The sequence below is a fragment of the Nycticebus coucang genome, chromosome 5, assembly GCF_027406575.1.
Source record: "Nycticebus coucang isolate mNycCou1 chromosome 5, mNycCou1.pri, whole genome shotgun sequence".
NCBI lineage: Eukaryota > Metazoa > Chordata > Mammalia > Primates > Lorisidae > Nycticebus > Nycticebus coucang.
In genome coordinates this window covers 85,861,585-85,885,538 of record NC_069784.1, presented here as the reverse complement: position 1 = coordinate 85,885,538, position 23,954 = coordinate 85,861,585, and the positions used below count along the sequence as shown (strand labels likewise).

The window sequence follows — 23,954 nt, the reverse complement described above, 5'->3', positions numbered from 1 at the left end:
CTGTGCGGCACCTTCCTGATTGTTGGCCTTTAAAGGTCAAAGACGAACCCTGACACATCCTGATAATCCATTCTAGATTAACACTGGCAAATCTTCATTTCCATGTGTCACCTCTTTGGGTGATGCTATTTACTACTGGCATTTAGGGGCCTTGCCTGTATTTCTCTTTTTCCAAGTTTCAGGATGCTTTCCCTAATTCTAGTATTCTGGAAATTGAAGGAATATGTACAGTTTAATCTGCTTTACTCCTATGACTTCACAGATCAATTCATGTCTCCAGTTTTTCCTGGTGGACTATGGACCCCTCAACTCGGTGCACAGGTGCGTCTTGATTACAAAGCTATTGCATATCTGACAAACAGAACTGAATGCAATGTCAGCCTTGTAAAAGTACTACAGCCTTGCAGAAGAAGAGGGCGTTGGAGTACTACTACCCAGATACAGGGTCATCAAAGGCCCGCGCCTACTGGCAGTTCTCTAGTCGGCAACTGTCTTGCTCACCAGCCAGACACACGTGACGTGAACTCCCTTGATTCCATCCACAGGATGATAAACTCTATGCACACACACACAGACACATACGGAACAACAGAAGAAACCCTTCCAGAGCGCAATACACACTGCAGCAGTTTTTCTGCTAAGCAACATTAGTCCATGTTGGAGCTAATGAAGGAGCTTTTCTTTCACAACCATTCCCTTATCTCCATCACAATCAGTCTAAAATCTAGCTGCAGCGATGCCTGTTAATCAAGGCTGCTGTTTCTGAGAATCTTAGCTCTCCAATCGGTTGTATGCCATGGACGCATTCTCCTCCCATCACTTTCCAGGTTTTTGGTCTTTATCGGTTTAGGATCTTGTGCACATTCATCTTGCCGCCACTCTGATCTCACCTTGTCTGCCCCAGGCACTGACCTCCCGCAGCTCCCTGCTGCCCCAAGGCCACTCCTGCAGTCTGCTACTTGACAGAAGACCCACGACTGTGTCCTTTGGCCCTCACCTCCCATGACTCCACCACAGAATTCCTCTGCTCTGGACAGCCCCTACCTCTTCAGCATCCCTCAGAAACATCTTATTTATTTCTCACTTGTGTATTTAACATCATTCTATTCCTTTTTCCCAAATCCTGCACAACCTTCAGAGTCCATCTTCAGAAAATGTTTTCCACTCTTTCCGTGGGCTCCAACAGACCTGATTTAGGGAAAAAGAATGGCTCTAGCACTGTGCCAGATGCTACAGCATACCAAGTTTTATAAGGGGAGGTCCCAGAAGGCGTGCTAAAGCTACTGAGGTTCTTGGGTGGAAAGTCACAAAGAAGAGGCAGTCACACCACCCAGTGTTGCCTGCTTACATCTTTTTTGGCCTTATCATGTCCCCTCTGGCTTGCAGACATTATTTTTATCATTATAGTCACAAGTAATTTATTTATTCTTTGTTTGAACAAAGTTGCTTTTAAAAATACCTTATAAGCTGGGGTTATCAAGTTCTGAAAGTTCACGTGTGAATAAACAATTCTGCTTTTGTGCATGAAGTGGCTGGCAAAAATAATCAGTCAATGTTATACATTCACAAGGACAGAGGTTTTCATATGTTCTTGTAATGAAGTCAGTGTTGCTTACATCTTATCACTGTGAAGATACAAAACACCTTTTCTTTGTTTTAATTAAGTAGGAGGAGATGTTCAGTTCAGGGGATTCTGCAAATGGCAAAGCCTAGAACAAGGTCTCCTTCCTCCCCAAATCTGTAAACACATACACAGTAATATGGTTGATGCAAATGGCACTTGGCCACCATGGCAGGAGCATGTTCTCAGGTGGAAGTGATAATGGGCTCCACACTCTCAGGCTGGACAGGGGTGTGGGGTGCTGTGACCCAAGTGAAGGCTCCACCCATGCCAGATCCTAGGCAGGACCCAACTGCCATCAGGATGGTGTGAGTGGCTATGGGCAGTGAGGAGAAAGTTCTTTAGTGCCCCCTAGAGGGTGGATGTTGGGAGAGGAGAGGGCATCTGCCCTGTGAGTCAGTTTCTACCTGAGGATGCAGAATCCAAAAGAGGAACACAGGAAGTGCTATTGGTTACAATAACACTCGATGCTCAATGCTCCTTTACACCAAGGATTATATAGTTACACATACGTTTGGAAAGAGATTTTTTAACTAGACAAGAATCCCAAAAGCTATTGCATAAATACTGAGTGAATATCTCAACATACGAATGGTTGAGAATTTGAGGTATATCACAATTACAGAATATTATAGAATCATTTAAAATAAAACAAATCTATAGAGTTGGCTCAAGAAGTTTTTACTATGTATTGTTACATGGGGCAAGAGACATATCTAAGATTTCTCATTTTTGAAAACCTACGTGTGTATTAAAAGGTCTTGGCTGACTGACACTGACTAACTGGATCAACTAACAGGAGAATAGGGAAGAAGGAGGGTGATGGAAAACAAATGAAAGTGACTATTAAAAATAACAGGTTCCATGATAAAATGACATACGTGTTTATAAACAATTACCAGAATGGAGATGTGTTAGTGTCTTCCTTATCATCTCCGGTATTTTAATGGGAGAGATAATCATTCAATAATTAGAAATAACCATTTTTACTGAGGGAAAAATTTGAATGATTCAATAACACTGGCAGCATAAAAATAATGTTTCTTAAGTCTTCCCAAAACATAGCATGTCAGTAGGATTTCACATTGGTCATGACTAAAAGAGGTTTTCACAATCTTCTTCAAAATGGAGATAGAGCACAAAGTCCAAAATTAATAATCATCACAAATATTTTAATTATCTAAAGGCAGGGCCTAAGTCTGATTTTTAACACACTTTGCCAATGGCTTAGAGTACTCCGAATGCTCAGTAAATCCTCTTTAATTGACAAGCCCATTTCAAATCTCATGAATTATTATATCAAAGATGCCATTATTTGATATGCAAAGGCTATTGAAGAGTAACATCTCATCTAAAAAAGAGTATGAGAGCTGGAGAAGCTCTAATGAAAATAATTCAACTATGAAATTTAATCTACCATTGAAGAAGTAATAAAACTCTTAACACATAACACAATTTGTCTTCCTGCTCTGGTCCTGTTAAACGTGGCCAGTTTTGTTACCTGCACACCTGTAGTCTTGGGGCTGCATGTCATCTACACACCCCCTTCAACGACTATCCACTCAATGTCCCTGCAGATACAAGAGTCACAACATTGGCTACCAATCATCATAAACAGTCACTAGGCTGGGACTGTCTTCAAAACTCTGATGATAAGTGTAATTGTTTTGCAGACATCTGTTAATTGTTTTCATCCTTCCCAGCCTGCCTTCTCTGCAGGGCAGTGGAAATGAATGTCTGTACACTGTGTGGAAAGCTGCCCTGGGAAAATCCATGGATTAGCCCGTCCAGGGCAATGGGCACACAGTACTCACAGCGCAGTGACCACTCCTGATCCCTGAGGCTGGGCTCCTCACCCAACTGTAGGGGCCTCTCACAGCCCCATTCTTTAGATGGCAACTGACATTAGGTAACATGAAAACTATTTTTACACATCTAACCTTTTCAAGTAAGACACTGACCTGAACTAACAAGTGCCCCGAGTCAGGTGAACAGGTCCCGCATTTCTTGGTGTTCTCGTTTATTTGCTTTACCAAATTCATCAGTATTTCCACAGCACCTTTGTTGATTATTTCACTAAGAAATCCTGGATTGCCAGAAATGAATTTTATTGCCCCCATGCAATACAGAAAAGCTTCAGTGTTAGTTTGTAGGTCTTCACTTCTCAGTACTTCCAATAATGGTTCTGTGGAAAAGGTGATTATAAATATATAACACCAGGAGAGAAATATATTAAAGCACTTGTATGTGAACATCAGATACAATTTGTAAACTATAGTCCTCAAAATCTACGTTCAAATGCTTGGTAAGGGTTACTCATATGGTATAAAGAGAAAAGCTTACTTTCAGCTAAGACAAATCTCTGTAATAGTAATGTCAGCTAAAAGATGAGATTGTTACTCTGTAAATGATAAAGTACTCTTTTAACTAATGCCATTCCTCGCCTCTTACTTATATTGATCAGCCTTTATTTTTAGGTATAAAAATTTTGAGTTATTATATAATAATAAAGGAATTTCAGAGTTAAATTTCATAAACCTTTAAGAATATATTTGTTGCTGTATTAATGGAAAATTAATCCAGATAGGAGCTTTTTAAAAAATCTCAATCACCATTGAAAAAGGTAATTTGAATAACATTCATCTTTTCCCAAGACAACTTCAGAACATCGAAATAACATACAACAACTAGGTTTTAGGAGTAATCCAGGCAACTCCAATAAGGCTAATAATGAATATCTCACATTGTCAATGTAATCATTTATCCCCTGTGCTCGATGGCTCACACCTGTAATCCTAGCACTCTGGGAAGCTGAGATGGATGAATTGCTTGAGCTTAGGAGTTTGAGAACATCCTGAGCACCAGCGAGCAGACCCCGTCTCTACTAAAAACAGAAAAACTAGCTGGTGTTGTGGGGAACATATAGTCTCAGCTACTGGGGAAGCTGAGGCAAGAGGACAGCTTGAGCCCAGGAGTTTGAGGTTGCTGTTAGGTAGGATTCCACTGCATTCTAGCCTGGGGCAACAGAGTGAGACTGTGTTTCAAAAAATGTAATCATTCGTCAGGATCTTTGTTTTCAGTCTACAATTCCTAATTAGTTGATTCAAAGTTAGACACTTCTTTCCAGCACTAATTTTAACCCTGCCTGCTGAAGTTAGGGAAAAAAAAAAAAGAGAGAGAGAGAACTTAAAGTCCATGTTGCTGCCTTCTTTTACATCAGCAATATTAATTCATAAAAGATTTCCATTTAGGTGACTATTTAAGCATCTTAATTATTTAGGGGTATGTCATTTTCCAAATGGCTCATGAGAAAAAAAATTAAGAAAATAAAATTAGGCATTATTAGCTAGATTAACAAGATAGTTAGAATGTCTCTACCCACATATTTGAAATATTTTGATGTCAGGCTTAACTGTTTTTTTTTTTGTAGAGACAGAGTCTCACTTAACCACCCTTGGTAGAGTGCCATGATGTCACAGGACTCACAGCAACCTCCAGCTCTTGGGCTTTCGCGATTCTCCTGTCTCGGCCTCCCGAGCAGCTGGGACTACAGGTGCCCACCACAACGCCCGGCTATTTTTTGGTTGCAGTTCAGCCAGGGCTGGGTTTGAACCCGCCACCCTTGGTATATGGGGCCAGCGCCCTACTCACTGAGCCACACGCGCCGCCCTGTCAGGCTTAACTGTTATAGATATCTTTCAATTCCCAGTCATTCCTATTATATAAAAAGACTAAAAATTTTAGTTATGTCAAGTATTATTATTAAATGCATTTTTAAATAGTAAATCCAAATCCAGGAAATGAAATTTTAAATAGAGAACAATTTGTAAAGTCACATAATGTTACTATGTGCATTTAGGCAAAAAAGCAAACTATCAAAGGATGCATTAAAACGAAATCACAGAGAAGGACAGAACGTCCCATAACTCTACATTTTATTAGAACGTAGAATATCCCCATCATCATTAAGTGTCCATTTTCTCCCCAAACTTTTCATTTGTACTCAAGCACATTTCCTCAGTGGTAGCACTGAATGACACTCACCCAGAATGCTGTCGTTTTGAATTAAAGAATCATTCTTCTCACTCCGGCTAATTTTAAATATAAGTTTGCAGACATTAAGAAGATTCTTTCTACTCACTTTAAGCTACAGAGAAAGAAAACATTTTTCCCTATTGTAGAGGGAAATAAAGACCTTCCATATTTTTTAAAACACAAACATTTATTTTAAAAGTGCAGCAAGAGTATTTTTAAACATAAAGGAGAAATCAACTTAGAAAAATTTAGGACACATTTGCTAACTATGGTATCTAATTAGCTCAATTATATAAATACAATAAAACAATCTTTAGAGGAAGAACATTTTAATGACAAGCACTTATTTAAAGTCTCATATTTAAATGTGAGATTATTAATTACCTTGAAAAGAGTAGATGAGAAAGGAGGCCTAGGATAATGTTAATAAATTTAATTATGGAGTAATTGCTTTAAAACACAAAAGTAAAGAAAGATAGATACCCAAAAAATTTCAGAGTAAACTAATTTAGAAAAAAATATATAATGGAGGGGAAGTAAGAAAAGAAAGTGGAAAGTATTGTTTTCTTATCATCTGTATAACAGAAAATCAAAAAGTAATACTATTTAAGTAGATAATACATATATATTATATTTATTGTTAAGACTATTTCTGGAATCCTTTGGGATAATCACAAGTCATGTTCCTTGTTGAAAATTACCTTCTAAATCATAAAAAAACTAGCAAATTAAATATGGGGCAATAGGAAGTATGTTTTTTTTTAGAAAAACTACAGTATAAAAAAACTGAATGAATCAAATGGTTTAATTAGTTGCATATTTAACTAATCTAATATAAAATAAAAACATCCTATATATCTAGTCTTAGAGGATGAGCTTATAAATTGTGGGACAACAAACTATTCATATTTAGCTGTCACAAAAACAGTATAACTGTGTACACCATGTTTACATGGAATGTAAAACACTCATTGCAACAGTGTAAAAAGATGGATGTAGAAATAAGGTCATCTGAATAACCCCAAATTTCTGTGTGAAAGGATGGCATATAGATCAGTACTGTATTCTTAAAAACGATCTTTGAAGTTATCTTTAAGAATTCTTATATTAGTAATGAGTTTTCAGTTTTAAAACAGATAATAGGACTTGTCAGACGTATTTGTTAAAGATGCGTTCTATTCATCATATTTGTTAAAGATCCACAGATATTTCCAGAGCACCTACTGTGTATGCGGCAGTGTGCTGTTCCTGATAGGAGGCACCAAGAGGGACAGGTCAGCCCCTGCTGGAGGGTGCAGGGAGGGCAGCACTGCCCACTCTGGGGCTTCCATCTGGTCCTTTTGCACTGGGCCTTTGACACATGTTATCTCAGAGCAAACCTTGCAAAGCCCGTGCCATCATTCCCATTTTGCCTCAGACAGGTGGCAGAACCATCTCTGCATCACCTGGGCATGCATGAGGAATGCAGAATCTCAGGCCCCACTCGGCCCTACTGAATCAGAATCCACATTTTAATAAGATCCCCAATTTCATGTGCACATTGAAGTCTGAAAAGCATTGTTATAGAAGCCTCAAAAACTGTAACAGAATGGAGATTCCTTCTGTTCTCAGGAGGAAAATAGGAAGTCGGCACTTAAAGAAAATTTTTTTAACTATTAGGTGTTTAAAATAATATTGTTTTGGGTGGCACCCATAGCTCAGTGTGGGTAAGGCACCGGCCACATACACCCAGGCTGGCAGGTTCAAACCCAGGGCCCGGGGCCAGCTAAACAATGACAACTGCAACAAAAAATAGCCAGGCATTGTGGTGGACACCTGTAGTCCCAGCTACTTGGGAGGCTGAGGCAAGAGAATCGCTTAAGCCCAACAGTTTGAGGTTGCTGTGAGCTGTGAAGCCATGGCACTCTACCGAGGGTGACATAGTAAGACTCTGTCATAAATAAATACATAAATAAATAAATAAAATAATATTGTTTTAAAAAAGTAAAATCTGCAATCCTAGCACTTTGGGAGGCCAAGGTAGGTGGGTTGTTTGAGCAAAGGCATTCAAAACCAGCCCAAGAAAGAGTGAGACCTCGTCTCTATTAAAAATAGAAAAACTAGGGCGGTGCCTGTGGCTCAGTGAGTAGGGCGCCGGCCCCATGTGCCGAGGGTGGAGGGTTCGAGCCCAGCCCTGGCCAAACTGCAACAACAACAAAAAATAGCCGGGCGTTGTGGCGGGTGCCTGTAGTCCCAGCTACTCGGGAGGCTGAGGCAAGAGAATCGTGTAAGCCCAAGAGTTAGAGGTTGCTGTGAGCCGTGTGACGCCACGGCACTCTACCCGAGGGTGGTACAGTGAGACTCTGTCTCTACAAAAAAAAAAAAAATAAATAGAAAAACTAGCCAGGCATTATGATGGGCACCTGAAGTCCCAGCTACTCGGGAAGCTGGGGCAAGAAGAATTCTCGAGCCCAATAGCTTGAGGTTGCTGTGAGGTATGATGCCACAGCACTCTAACCCAGGGTGACAGAGTGACACTCTGTCTCAAAATAAAATAAAACAAAACAAAACAAAACAAAATAAAATAAAAATATTATTTGAAACCCCAGAAAACAGGCTAAGAAAACAGAAAAACAGGGCGGCGCCTGTGGCTCAGCGAGTAGGGCGCCGGCCCCATATACTGAGGGTTGTGGGTTCAAACCCAGCCCCGGCCAAACTGCAACCAAAAAATAGCCGGGCGTTGTGGCGGGCGCCTGTAGTCCCAGCTTCTCGGGAGGCTGAGGCAAGAGTATCACGTAAGCCCAGGAGCTGGACGTTGCTGTGAGCCGTGTGACGCCACGGCACTCTACGAGGGCAGTAAAGTGAGACTCTGTCTCTACAAAAAAAAAAAAAAAAAATCCCCTGACAAAAAAAAAAAAAAAAAAGAAAACAGAAAAACATTTCTTTATCAATGGAAATATGTATTGTTCTTAATATTGGGGCTATCGTTAGAAGTAAAATTGATTATTCCCACAAAGTGTGCGAGTTACAGGTAAAGTGGATTTGCATAGTCATGTCTAGGTACATTTGATCAGTATCTTCAATTTAACTTCGAAAAGCATACATAGATAACATCTCTTAAAATGTGTAGACATGTTTTTAGCGTCTTCTGTATTTGACTCTTTCACTAGATTGTGAGTCCTTGAGGTCAAAACCATTGTTTATTAGCCTTTCTGCAGGTGGCACGTCTTCCATATGTAATAAACTTTGTTGAATAAACGAATGAAGACAGCTCACTCCCTAGCCACCAAGTCTTCCAGTTTTAGTAAAAAGTTGCAAAGAAAAAAACTTGGCATCAAAGTTTCCAGCAAAACAACAACAAAGAAAGACAAAAAAAAAACCCCAAAAACAAAAAGACAACCACAATTTCCAGGCCTATTATGAGTCAGTTTGCATTCAAAGCAAATTCCTGTAACTTCTCCATTGATAACTGTACAATTATGACTTTAAGACATGAAAAGATAACAAGATATTGCATCCTGTGCATGAGAAGTGGACTACCTTGGGAAAAGTTTCCCCACCACTCTCCACTCTCTTTACTCTGCCTTATTTGCTTCCCACAGGGTCTGGCATCTCCTCTGCACTTATGTTTACTGCCTATTTGCCCACCTTCCCTGGGGCAGCCAGACCAGGGGATCTTTTATCTACTTGTATTCCCAGTGTCTCCGGTTCTGAGGTAGGGTAGTTTTCTTCTTATGTTAAAAATAGTTTATTCTTTTTTCTTTTTTTTTTTTTGAGACAGATTCTCACTTTGTCGCCCTCAGTAGAGTGCTGTGCCGTCACAGCTCACAGCAACCTCAAACTGTTGGGCTTAAGCAATTCTCTTGCCTCAGCCTCCATAGTAGCTGGGACTACAGGTGCCTGCCACAATCCCCAGCTATTTTTAGAGACGAGGTCTTGCTCTGGCTGTTCTCAAACCTGTGAGCTCAGGCAATCCACCCGCTGGGCCTCCCAGAGTGCTAAGATTACAGGCATGAGCCACCCGCTCCTGGCCAAAAATAGTTTATTCTATTTAGAGCAAATATGGAAAATTAAAGTAAGACAAGTTTAAAAATAATCAGAGTTGACACTTTGGTATTTCTTGTCCTTTTTTCCCCCTGCACTTAGGATGCTAGATTTTTCTCCCTCCTGAGTACAGCCACATTCATACTGTACATGTGTTTGTATTCTTTAAAAAAAAATCTTAATATAGACAGATATATTTTTGAAAGAGGTTTTGATACAAAGATTAAAATTAAGATGATTACTCGGCAAACCCCTATTTAACAAAATAATTCAAGAAATCAAAACAACTAACATTATGCTTACTGAATGTTTCAACTATAAATAATTTTAAATGTCTGAACGGTAATATTAAACTGATAGATGAAATACATATTGGCAGAAAAAAGTTGTGAAAAACTTCTTAGTCCAACATATCTTTAATTTTCGTTTATCTTAATTCTTCAACAGTTCTAATGATGTGGTCTTTTAAAAATTTACATAGAGTCTAGACATAGTGGCTCATGTCCATAATCCTAGCACTCTGGGAGGTGAAGGCAGGAGGATCACTTGAGGTCAGGAGTTTGAGACCAGCCTGAGCAAGAATGAGACCTCAGTTTTACTAAAAATAGAAAAAATTAGCCAGATGTGGTGGCCTGTGCCTATAGTCTCAGCTACTCTGGAGGCTGAGGCCGGGGGATCACTTGAGTCCAGGAATTTGAGATTAAAGTGAGCTATGATAACACACTGTACTCTAGCTGGGGTGACGGAACAAGACTCTGTCTCAAAAAGAAAAAAAAGAAAAACATTTACATAGAACTCCATCACCAAGGCCTAAGCTAAACATGATTTTACCTAGAATGTTGTAAGTGATTCAGGTAGTAGATGGGAAGTTGGACTTGAAGGTTCCTTCTGACCTCCTGGTTCTGTAGTGTGTCAGAAGGACCCAGCCCTGCACTCTGGAGTTCAGCCTAGATACTTGACCCTGGTTCAGCAACCCAGTCAATGTCACAGAGAGGGCTTTATCTAATCATATGCTTTTGGTTAGGAATGGGTTTACTGTCAGGCAAATCACTTAGCCTTTTGCCCTAAAATAGTTAAATTGTGGCATGTATATAATCAATTTGAATGACACCATTAATAACCAAGATACGAGAGCTGTCTGGAAAATATCCAGCCATGTTTGCCTCTATTTTTCATATTACATAGCTGGATACTTTCTGACCAGTTCTTGTATGTTCTCTGCAAAGCATTAATGAACTCTCTCTCCCCTCACCCCCCGCCCCCCACCTTTCTTTCTTTTTTTGGCTTGGTACGGAACAAAATGTCTAGGATCTAGATTAAGATAGCAAAGGTAACCCTTGGGTCGCTGCTACACCAGCAGAACTCTGGGGTGAAATAGAGTGAAATCACTACTTCAAAGAAATGTTGCTTTCTGCATCATATACCACGGTTTTTAAAAAGAGACTTAATAGTTTAAGATGACAGCTAAATAAGAATATGGCCTCTCCTCAATATATATGCAGGGAATACATGGTCAGAATATTTTACTTTATGGGAGACCTCACTATGCAAGTAAGAAATGGTAGATGATCTTACTAACCTATTAGTAAGTATACCAATGCTTAGCTTCACTGCGTGCTATGAGATTTTAAATTCTCTAAATTACGGGGTGTTAACGTGTTAACATAAAGCGTTTACTTTTATGAAACCAGGTAAACAAAGCTTCATTCATTTGTTTTAGCAGCTCTCTTAGAACTTTTAGTAGTTATTGTGGCTTATCTTTTGGTTCAAACTGTTTATGGCTGTGACGATAAAGTGCTCCCCTCAAACAATGATATAATCTTGTTCAAGACAGAGTTTCTACAGACTTTTGTTTGATGTTGCCCTTTGCTTTTAACACCTTCTGTGACCACGGAGCTCCCTTTATATAACTGTATGCAGCTGTTTGTCTGTCTCGAGCTGGTTCCAGAAGCCTCCAACCCTTGTATCTGTGGCCCAAACTACTTCAAGTTACTTATTAAATCATATGACAATCAAACACCGGCAGAAACCAGAGGGCAGAAACCACAGCATGATACCGATCTCCAGGCACGTTACCGGAGCAACTGTTTCGAATGTATTTGCCTAGTGCTACTTTTTTCTTTTGCTTTCTTTCTTTTTTTCTTTTCTTCTTCTTTTTCTTAACCTAGTAACAGTCTAAAATGTAAGTTTATTTGAACATTTTCTATGTCCTCAGCCTTAGCCACTTAGAAAATACTGTCTCATCAAATACTGGGATATCAGTTTTATCACCTTAATTTTTTTTCAGGATTCTAACAAACAAACTGCATTTCTCATCATCTTTGTCATATTTATAACTAAAACAATAAACAAAGCTTTTGTGTGCTATATAGTCTACTAGACCAGAGGAAAGAAAAACTTACTGCTAGAATAATTTTTGCAAGTTTAAGGCTGAGCGAGTCTGAACCAACATCAACTAGTTTATATAAGGTCTTCAGGAGAATACTTCTTCTCTTAAATTTATTTCCAAGCATGTTTCCTTCCTCTAGAGCGTGGTGAAGTTGTGTGCAAGCAGCACAAACCGTTTCAATGTTTTCTTCTGTCAGAGCAAAGAAAGTAAAGCAATACTTACTAATCAAGGTCAAGTTTTTAAGTGTGTCAAATACAGACAATGTCAGTAAAAACCCTGCAATTATTTCCTTGGCTATATTCAGTTTCCTAAGCTATATTTTTCCCTTCTTCTATCACTTGCATCTACCTGATTTTTTTTTCATCTCTTTGATCGTCTCTTACCATGTTGATTTATTCACTTATCAGTCAGTTAGCTTATCTAGAATACACAGTCTTTGAAAGAGTGGATTAAAGAGTGGAACTGCCACCCATTTCAGTTCGTCTCCTTTATTCTAAATGCCCGCCACCTCCACCTGTGTCCTGTTCAGTTGCACAGAAACACACCACTTGGATCTTCCCCTTCAATCTGTTTTGGCATAATTCCACGGGGCTAGAATGTTCTCCTTGCCCTCATTCCACCTGTTTTGGTCCTTCAAGGCCTGTTTATGTTCAAGCCCCTCCATTAAAGATATACTATTCTACATTCAACAAATGTTTCCTTGTACTGCTATGAGTATTTATTTGCCACGTACATATTTGTGTGTTGTGTTATATGCCCAGGGATCTGAAATAAGAGAGAGAAGAAACCATGTCTTATCTACCTTTGTATCAACAGCACACGGAACAGAGAGAATACTGTGCAGACAGCCTACAACATAATTTAATGCATATTCATTTTCTAATATATTTGTTGACAAAAACAATGATCAATATTTTTCCATTTTCTCATCATCTGAAAAAAAGAGAGCTTTAATAGAACAAAAGCTCAAAATATCACCAAATCCACCATTATTTGGAGGTAGTTAGTAGAAAAGAGGAAAATAAGAAGATGATCTTAGTGAGGAGACAGGGAGACCTAGAACATTTTATTTTATAAGTATGAGTCTAAGGAAAGTAACATTTGAAAGTAGTAGCCGTACTAACCAGCACACAGGAAAAAACAGCCCACAGAATGGAGCATGAGGGAAATAAAAGCACACAGGTATGAGGGATTCTGTTAAAAAATGTTATCTCTGGTAGATTCCACCATGAAATTTAAAAGTAGGAAACCAATCTTAAATAAATACCATAATGTGCTCTTAGAAGCCCACAAAGAGGAAGTGTGCGCCTGCAGGAGGAAATGACTCAGGCCATTTTTAGCTCTTTTCAACAATAACATCTAAGAAAAAATTTAAAACCTCAATAGCCAAGTAACCTTCCATGTCTTTCAGTTATGTACTTAAATAAATGAATTGATGGGAAATGACTTAGACTAACTTTAAATAAAGGGAAAAATCAGAACTCTATTGTGTGAAATACTTTTGTTTTGTTGGTTTATTCTTCTGTGACTGGCAGTTTCTTTACAAACCCTAAGTCCAGGCCCTGGGCCACTGACTGGCAGTGGGTGGTCCTCGAGGTATTTTTCTATTTCTTCCCCCCACTACCTGGGAGATTCCACTCAAGAATGATTGTTTTAGCTTTAAAAACAGTTAAGAAAGAAAAACTCAAGGGTCAAATTTTAAACTATTAATCAAATTAACCCTTAATACAAACTAGTTTATTATAAATGCCACATAGCCTCAAAAGACACTTGAATCTAGGAGCTTTCAAGATTCAAGAGGCTAAAAGTAGTGGCAAAAGTTAGATGAAAACTAGACCAACGTAATCTCAGAGTAACTTCTCCTGCCGAGATCCTTATTAACTGTTAGAAAACCAAATAATAACTTTACAGTGGATTAAGCTGCCAGACACCACCTTACCCAGGTGATCAAAGTTCATGTCACCAGCAACAGAACAAATCAGCATCAGCTACCTCCTGGCACAGGCACTAAGAAGGATACAGCATCACTTATGCAAAGCACCTGCCCCAAACGCCACGCTGCACCTTCCCAGGCAAAAACATCAGAGAAGCCCAATTTGTGAAACAATCTATAGCATATTCTTTAAATATGTCAAAATTGTGAAAGACGTATGACAAATGATCAGAATTTTTTTTCTATTGAGGAAATATTGGAACATTGGAAATATTGGAATTTTTTTTCTATTGAGGAAATATTGGAACAATTGGCAAAAGAGAATGTTCTTGCTTCTGAAAACACATCCCAAAGTACGTAGGGATATGGAATATCAGGTTGGCAACTGGTTCTCAAAGGTTCAAAAAAGAAAAACAACAACAGCGTCAGGTGCATAGGACAAGGGTAGAGCAAAAGGGCGAGACCAAGAGTGAGGATGAGAATGGTAACCCGTAAAATGGTAGCTCTGCGGGATCGGGATGAGGAGCAGACGGCACTTTTATACTACTTTTGCAACTTGTCTGAAAGTTTTAAATCATGTCAAAGGAAAACTTTTTAAAAAAGAAAAAAGGATTTCAAGGGGTCAAGTAAAGGAAAAAAAGATTTCAAGGGGTCAAGTAAAGGAAAAAAAGATTTCAAGGGGTCAAGTAATCCAGCCCTACCACCACTTGCCATTCTTTTTTTTTTTTCTTTTTTGAGACAGAGCCTCAAGCTGTCGCCCTGGGTAGAGAGTTATGGCATCACAGCTCACAGCAACCTCCAACTCCTGGGCTCAAGCGATTCTCCTGCCTCTACCTCCCAAGTAGCTGGGACTACAGGCGCCCGCCACAACGCCCGGCTGTTTTTTGGTTGCAGCCGTCATTGTTGTTTGGGGGCCCGGGCTGGATTCGAACCGGCCAGCTCAGGTGGGGGAGAAAGGTGTATGTGGCTGGCGCCTTAGCCGTTTGAGCCACAGGCACCGAGCTGAACCACTTGCCATTCTTAAAGTTGTGTAAGGGGAGAGATACTATTTGTCAGCGTCAAGTGAGCTTTCTGAGAAGAGAGATTCATCCATATTTCAAGATCCCCAACTCCTGATAAATTCTCTCTATTGGTGTCAATAGTAGGTGGGACCCTCAGCATCCTCTCAAAATCCTTCACACTGAAGACTTCCTACAAGAGAGGCCTTTGTGATACTAGCTCCTTCCTTCCACTGAATGCTTAACCCTTAACCAGATTCATTTTTCTTCTCACTAGTTTCTGCTAAAAAACTTCTCCTAAGTTTTTGCATATACGAGGCCAATTAAGTTCTTGAACTCATCCTAGAAAAAAAAATGCTATAAACCTCATTGCCGAATATCACTTCAGTCACCAGATGGCCAAGGGGAGGACTTTGAAAGTGACCATAGTGATATTCAGCAGTGAAGTATGTAGCACTTTTACTAGGGACGAGTTTGTGAACTTAACTGTCAGACCTCATACGATGACAGCTCTGATGGCCATTCCAGAAAAAGAGCTCCAAAACTGCTTTGAAGGGTGGACTAGGTGCTGGCATTGGGGCATCGCTTCCCAAGGGGAGCACCTTGAAGGTGACCATAGTGATACTCAGCAGTGAGGTCTGTAGCCCTTTTTCTAGGATGAGTTCACAAACTTAATTGTCTGATCTCGTATTTCTAAAATGAAGGGCCCAAAGTTAACCTAGCACACAAATATGAGGGTGAAAATTGTTAACAGTAACTCCAGAGGAGAAAAGTCATCACATTTATAGTCTTAGGATTTTGTTCTGCAGAGAACTTTGGAGATAATCTAGTCTCTCCTCCCCCTCATCTGATAGGCAAGGAAGGGTTTAGGTGATTTCCTGTGGCGATATGCCTCAGACCAGGACCAGGACCAGGACCAGACAACCTGTTCAGGGCTTAACCAACAAGGAGCAGAGGAGGGGCGAGGTCATTTGAACCTTTTAGGAATGAGGCCTTTTGTAAAACTTCCCTATGTGGTTGCTGGGGAGAATTCATTCACCCTGCTTCTCCTAAGGCATCTTTCTGTGGTCACCACGCTGGTCTGCTCATCCGTAGTCCCTGGGGAGGGGGTACTGTGCACTGTGTGCCAGGCACTCGGCTTGCCCTAGTGCTATGACTAACTCCAGAGGAGCCTGGTTCAACTTAAGGAATGAAATCCTTGGCCAGGCACAGTGGCTCACGCCTGTAAACTCAGCACTTTGGGAAGCTGAGGCAGGAAGTTTGAGATAAGCCTGGGCAACAGAGTGAAACCCCGTCTCTACAAAAATTTTAAAATTATCCAAATGTGTTGGCACATGCCTATAGTCCCAGCTACTTGGGAGGCTGAGGCAGGAGGATCGCTTGAGCCCTTGCAGAGCTGCAAACGGGGAGAAAGTGTGGGGCCATCGCCTGCGAAGCTTTCTATATCCTTTCCGGACCCATGGATCATGGCCTTTGCTTCTGAGCTATTCAGAGGTCACCTCCGCTGTGAATGGCATTCCTGACAGATGCGCTCAACCTCAGGTGAGTAGGACATACACACAGATGGGCTGAGGAAACCACAGGCACACCCGTCAAGGATGCCAGCCAATGAGGCTTAGTGTCAGAAGCCTGAAATCTGTTCTAATCTTTTATTTTATTTTTTTGAGGATGAACAGCCACCCTAAAGAGGTTAAAGCAGCATTTCCTTGGGCAGAGGAACAATAATTAATTTATATTAGAAGGGGAATTTTGAAGTTGGCTGCCTTGGTGCATTTAAAGTATAGTCTCATGCACATGTTACTGAGTAAATAAATGACTTCATTTGTTTTTGAACATGTTTACAGAAATGACAAAGTGTACTAAAAATATCAGGGCAATGGAGAACATATAAATAACTACAGATATTTTTGATTTAAAACAAAAACAGTTTGTTTTTTTTTTTGTTTTGTTTTGTTTTTACCTTTTTCTAATTCACACAAAAGCGGAACAATCCTTGTATTCCAAAAGATTTCATCTACTTCTATTTCTGTATCCTTTTCTTGTAAGTTGGCTTTTGGGACTAGAAAAGAAAGCCATGAAAAAAGAGTTACAATGAAGCACAGTCAAAAGCATGTACTATTTTTCACTAACATAGTAAACAATTACATCACACTTTGCCCCCTAAGCCCAACTTTTTTTTTTGAGACAGAGTCTCACTATGTCGCCCTGGGTAGAGTGCTGTGGCACTATAGCTCACAGCAACCAAACTCTTGGGCTTAAGTGATTCTCTTGCCTCAGCCTCTCAAGTAGCTGGGACTACAGGCACCCGCACAACGCCCGGCTATTTTTTGGTTGCAGTTGTCATTGTCGTTTGGGAGGCAAAGGCCAGGTTTGAACCCGCTATCCCTGGAGTATGTGGTTGGCACCCTAGCCGCTGAGCTACCAGTGCCAAGCCCCAGCTATTTCTAATTAGAACTACAGGTCTAATCAAACACGCCAAATTAAACTTGGATAAGATAATGTAAATAAGTCAGAACTTTAAAATATGATTGGGATACTTTATCAAGTATTAAGCTTTATAAATAATGTTGATGACTATCAGAATAAGACAAAGCATTTGAGATTTTTTTTTACTTAACTCTTTGTAATGTAGAATACATATATATGTCTATATATATGTAAAAAATAAGGATTTTTAAAATGTTTAAAGAAAAATTTTCTGGAAGAGAGGCCTATGAGGACTTTATTTTTGATAGAAAATAAAATGTTTGCACCATTGTTGGCCAGTGGCACTAATGCCAAAAGATTTCATGTTATGTAGCCAAAAAAACCTAGGCTTAGAGGGCTGACAAGTCTCAATTCAAATCTCAAAACTATAATTAACACATTGGGTGACTGGGGGCTAGTTTCTTATCCATTTCGAGTCTTGGTTTCTTCATCAGCAAAACAGAAACAAGAATGTTTGCCTTCAAGGTTAAGAGAATTAAAAAACACGATACAGGGAAAGCTCTGAAACCAGTGTTGTGCATCCAGCTATACACAACATACATGAATTTCATTCCCTGATTAAACAAACAAATAGGCAATGGCTTCAGAAGTGTCTCACCGCTGTGTGATACTATCAAGTCATCAAGAGTAGATGCTGCCTCTGAACGTAGGCTATAGGGAATAACAGTGGCCACTGGCCATGTACTTTAGATCCAGCAGGCCTGTATTTTATTTTTGAATAACAACATTATGAGGAGGTGCCTAAACTGTTCCTGTTCTCCAGATGATGAAAGTGAAGCCCAGGGGTATTAAGTAATCTGCCCAAGGTCATATAGTGCCTCTACATGCGCTGGGCATCCAAAAGCACTTTGGCAGCAAAAGTAAATAAAAATGGGTAGCCAAAAGAGCTGTAATTAAACATTACAGTGCCTCTCAATGGCAAGTTTTTGGATACTCTAACTCATTAGCAAGACTTCACCATGAAATACTAAGCTGACTTATCTTTACAACGAAATTAGTCCCCATCGGTGCAGGTTCACAATCCCTTATCTAAAACCCTTGGGGCCAGATGTAGTATGGGATTCAGAAATGTACGGATTTTAGAAAGGCAAGATGGTGCGCACATTGCATATTACATACCATCCCAGTACAGTCTTCTGGGGCAACACTTCGTAGCAGAATCTACAAATGCTTACTCACCCTAACAAAACAAACATATAATTGGCATCCCATCATCTCTGGTCACTAAATAAGTTTGAAAATGATTTTAACTTCCAGAACTTTGGGAATTTTGAAATACAGATAAAAAGTTTATAGACCACCATCTCAATCTTTTAGATCATTATTTTTAGGAGTTTGCCTTAACTTTTATAAATTCTGGAAATGGATTCTAAAAGTAAACATGAATATTCAGGTAGTATAAAAAACACAGTGGCTCCTATTCCCAGATAACTATTCTATTCAAAGTTCAAAGCAAATGAATAAAATTAACACTTACCAAGGCAAGTTAAAAGCCAGAAAGTAAGCCAGACAAATAATTTAATCAGCACATATTTATGACACACTTACATTTACTACAAATACAGACTTAAGCCCAATTGAGTTTAAGTCAGCATTTTTTACCTCCTATGCAATCTGCTCTTTAATACAGCAGCTCTATGAGAAACCATGATGATCAACCTGTTTCTCAGGACAAACAAAACTAATACCAGGTTCACGCCAGGAAGAACTGAATTACAGGGTGAGTCAGAAATCCCAGAACAGTTTACTTAACTCTCACAGGCCCTTTTCAATGCTTCTAAGATGTGTTTCTTTTCAAAACAGAAGTTAGCCAGACACTGTGATAGAAGGGTTTCCTTCCAACCCTCCCCCAGGCATCCCCGAGTGTGCAATTGTGTCTGGCTACAACCTTTTCCTCTTTTCACCCACTACAGATCGTCTCCTACCTCCGTTCTGTACACGATCCCTGAGTTACTCTAGAAACAAAAGCACAGACTCATGTTATGGCTTTTTAAGATACACAAAAGTTTGTCCTTAGGCTCAGGCAACAATCTAGTATTTTAGAAAGCACTTTTCTCTAGGTTCACAGTTTGCTAAATATGAAAATTATTATTCAACAGGAAATCAGGTAAGTTGAGCAAAAATTTCAGCCTGTTTTTGAAGTTTTGCTGTCTCAGTGGTTTAGCTGTTAACCATAGCTTTGAGTTATAGACAGAGAAATCTGACCCAATGTTTGGATTGGCTGATATTTTTAGCATAGGACTTTCAAATCCTTAGCAACAATGCTGACTCGCAAATAAGTGTATCTTAAGATCTTCCTGAATACTAAAGAAATTCCCATTGGCCACAAAAGTCATTTTCATATTGAAAAGAAATTAGGTTTGAAGATAACTTTGTAGCCCAGTGTTAGTTTGGTGTCATAACATTTCATATGGACAAAACAATAAGAAGACTACACCAAACACCTGTGTACTCCAAATGGGTTTAGTCAAATAACATTGTAACATTTGGTGGTATTTTATCCTTCCTCTTATTTTAAAGAAATAAAATACTATAGATACATCTGAAGTCCTCTTTGTGCCTCCCCCCAACACTTCCCTCCTCCTCCTCCTCCAGGGGTGACCACCATTCTAAATCTGGTGGTTACACTTTATGTGTTTTATACTTTATGTGTTTAGGACATAAATCTGTATCCATAAAAATATATGCCATTGCTGGGTGGCACCTGTGGCTCAGTTGGTAAGGCGCCGGCCCCATATACCGAGGGTGGCGGGTTCAAACCCGGCCCCGGCTGAACTGCAAACCAAAAAATAGCCGGGCGTTGTGGCGGGTGCCTGTAGTCCCAGCTACTCGGGAGGCTGAGGCAAGAGAATCGCTTAAGCCCAGGAGTTGGAGGTTGCTGTGAGCTGTATGATGCCATGGCACTCTACGAAGGGCCATGAAGTGAAACTCTGTCTCTACAAAAAAAAAAAAATATATATATATATATATATATGCCATTGCTTTTGTAACTTAATTTTTTCATCTACTATTGTGTTTATACCTATTTTACTCAATATTATAATATACATTAGTTCATTTTTCTAACTGCTTATTTTTCTATTGCATGAATACATTTTGTATCACTTCTAGCCTGTGGAATATAATGATATATTGTGTCAGTTAAATGGTTTAAAGTCCCAAAGGACTGTCTTAATATCATTAACATAGTGTCACTTAAGTGAGTTTTGAACACAAAAACTATGCTAATGTCGTTTTACAGCTTTCCAAATGCTTTTACAAAACAATTTCTCTAAAATCATTGACTGTAACCTAAAGATGTTTGAGGTATCCTGGCTGGGTAATGACAAGAAGAATAAGATTGTTGTAAAAATAATAGGTACTTGTAAAAATAAATGTTGAGCTGTGACAAAGTTGCTGAGTTTTCAGTGAGTCAGCGCCAGTGTTTTCCCTGGGATGGAGGCGCTGGGATGGAGGGTGAGGACTTCTTACCTGCTTTGGTTTGCAGCCTGCTCCCGTCTGAGCTGCTGGGGCATGATAAGGTCCGGGTGCGCCTCTTCCCCTGGTCCCTGGGAGGAAGAGAAATACACAGAACACTCAGCACAAACACCAAAGCATTTCTCTTTTTGTAAATGACCAGAGCTGGCTGTACACCATTTCACAAGAAACCACAGAAAATTGTTTTATAAGATGGGATTTGGTGTTCTATATCCTGTTTTACCCAACCTCTGATTTCCAACTAAGATTTATCTTTTTAAAATAAGTCATATTTGCCTAACAGTGTGAAATATAATTACTAGAAAGAACAAAAACATCCAGTTAACTTTGCAAACCACAAATAAATTGATTAAGGATATACACCACAAGAGGTCACTATTACAATAAGAAAGAACTCTGGTATGCTTGACTCACAAAGCCTAGCCTTTGGTAAGGAGGAGAGACCTAAGGTGGGCTCTCTCTGAGTCTGTCTCTCTCTAAGGAAACTATGTCCCAAACTGGCCAGATGGGCTCCAGGTCACATAGTCGGGTCAGATCCAGAACCCAGGTCTTAACAATTTACAAATCAACTACTCTTTCCACTACAACACAGTGTGCCCTGTTTCCACTTTTTAAGTTAATTAAATGAATAGATCTGGAAAATGTTTTATTCCTAGAAATATTCTACATGCTAAAAAATTGAAGGTAAATTCAGGCAGTCCCTAGATGACAAATATTTTGTATTCCAAATAAGACTGGTGGCTGGCTAACAGCAGGATTATATGCTCAGGCTTTTTAAAAGTTATATTTAATGTAGAGACTAAATTAAGGGTACAACTTAGGGCTATAGTTGTCTAAAGAATACAACTTCTCTTTAGCTACAGATGAAACTCCAAAAGTACTTACTTTTAAATATCTACACATGGTGGAAAGGAAAAAAAAAAAGCCTCTGAGAGTACAACTTTCATCACAAAATTTATTTTTGTCCACCAAATATAGTATTTTCTCCCCAAATCACAAAGGCCATGTATATCCATGTAGCCACGGTAACTGTGAACATCCGTGTGTGTGTCTGCTCCTCCTGCTTCCTGTGCAGCGAGATCCCCAGGGACCAGGCAGGGCTGTGTCTCGGCCCCTGGCCTTTCCTACTGCCCCAGGATTAGTTTCTCCTAATATCATTTTTTCCCATAAACATGTCCTTCTTTTTTTAAACATGTAATGCTTCATTTTATCATAAAGGAAAAGATCAAGCTAATTTACCAAAAACCATCAAATGCTCAGAAACAGTTGCTTTATTTTTATACACAATAAAAAGTCAGATCTGATAGCAAGATGTCCCTACCCAATCAAAAAAGAATATGGAACAGGGTCCTCTCAAAGAAGGCAGAAATAAAATCAACCCTAATGAAAAGGTAAAATACCAAACATTCAACAGGTGTGAGGCCAAGGAAGTTCCCATATTTATCACTCCTACAAGTAACAGAAAGTTTGAGAACAACAGAAGCAAGGCTTCCCTTTCAATATATACACCTGTCCTAAACGGCTATTGAAATCAAGCAAGGTAATTTTCAACAAATGGCCTTCCAAAGTCATTGGTCCACTCTCCTCAAGGTCATGGCCAGTGATGAGGATGCCTCCATACATTCATTTGTGTATCTTCACTTCTTAAAAAAGAAGAAGAAGAAGGATCCTTCTTCTGTGAAAAAGTTCAGCAGTGCTAGGACCTACTGGTCTTTGAGAAGAGCACAGGATTGGGATTAAATACTATTTTATGTGGTGGTTAAGTGTGTAGCCCTGAGCCCATGCTGCCCAATCGATGGTTGATTTCAGTCAGAGGAAAAACCTGATACTAAGTATAATTTTTATCATCTTTGTAACCTTAAGGAAATTACTTGGCCTTGGTTTCCTCATCTTAAAATTGAGGAATTGAATTATCATAGTAAGCTATGATAATGCTACTGAACTCTAGCCAGGGCAACAGAGTGAGAGCCTATCTCAAAAAGAAAAAAAAGAAAAGAAAAAATTGAAGGCAATGCCTCTCACTGACACATTGGAATAATTTAATAAATTGTCAATATTATTTTTTTCTTACCTGCTGAGTCAATAATTACCTGTCTATGCAGTCTGCTGCTGGGTGTTATTGAGCTAAAGAACATACGTGCCATTACCTTGATGAAGTTTAAAACCTACTTTAAGGAACTAAGGAACAATTTTTTTAATGGAATATCACTAATAAGGTGCCAGAATGTGAAATTCAGCATGTGGAGAAGTGATTAGTGAGTAGATGAAGCAGACCACAAAGTGGGCCTTAAAAGAATAAAAGTCAGGCCAGCAAGTGACAATGCTCTCCAAGGGGAGCAGCATCAGCCAAGGTCCAGCGGGGCATGAGAAGCCTGACGCTCAGGGCAGCAGGTACGTGCACAGGGCCACCAAGGTAGGCAGAGAGAGTTTCTGCTGGGAAAGTATCAGAACCAGCTGCCCAAATCCTTGGGGTAAGTAAATGAACCCAATCTGATGGGCCATAAAAATTGTCATTGGTTCTTATACAAGGAAGTGATGGGATTTGGAGTAAGGCAATGACAGGAGCATTTAGGAGATTTGAAGAGAGGTAATAAGGACTAATCTCCATAGGGTGACAGTGGGACTAAAAAAGAAGGAATAAATTCAAGAGATCATATAAAAGAAAGGTTGATGGGATTTAGTGGTTAATTTCAGTCAGGGGAAAAACCTGGAGCAAAAGGAAGGCAGGGTTGCCACCGATAAAAATGGAGAGGTCAGGGAGGGAGGCAGTTTGAGGTAGGAAGCAAGTCTGGGTTTTGCCATGTTGAGTTTCTGATGAAAAATAGTGCGTCTGCCAAGGAGATGTGGAAACCAGGAAAAGGGCTCTGTAAGGACCACAGTGTCCATGGAGAAGAGTGGCTCGAAAACCAGACACTTGGGAAAAGGGCTTGCTAGATACTCATGGGTCAAGGACAGAAAGGGAAAAAGGAGTCCAAAGCAGCAAGATAAATA

The 23,954-nt window shown here is 39.6% G+C and overlaps 1 protein-coding gene across 6 annotated transcripts in view; it reads right to left on the bottom strand.

The window, feature by feature from the left end:
* The window catches only part of ARMC2 (armadillo repeat containing 2), a 121,971-nt gene that overhangs the window by 58,778 nt on the left and 39,239 nt on the right, over positions 1 to 23,954 (bottom strand). For all 6 annotated transcript variants that reach the window (XM_053592128.1, XM_053592131.1, XM_053592129.1 and 3 more), the window contains 5 exons: positions 20,958 to 21,034; positions 16,960 to 17,058; positions 12,082 to 12,257; positions 5,666 to 5,768; positions 3,583 to 3,806 (listed from right to left, as the gene is read on the bottom strand). In XM_053592128.1, the coding sequence (XP_053448103.1) occupies positions 3,583 to 3,806; positions 5,666 to 5,768; positions 12,082 to 12,257; positions 16,960 to 17,058; positions 20,958 to 21,034 (679 nt within the window). The remainder of the gene's footprint in view (positions 1 to 3,582; positions 3,807 to 5,665; positions 5,769 to 12,081; positions 12,258 to 16,959; positions 17,059 to 20,957; positions 21,035 to 23,954) is intronic.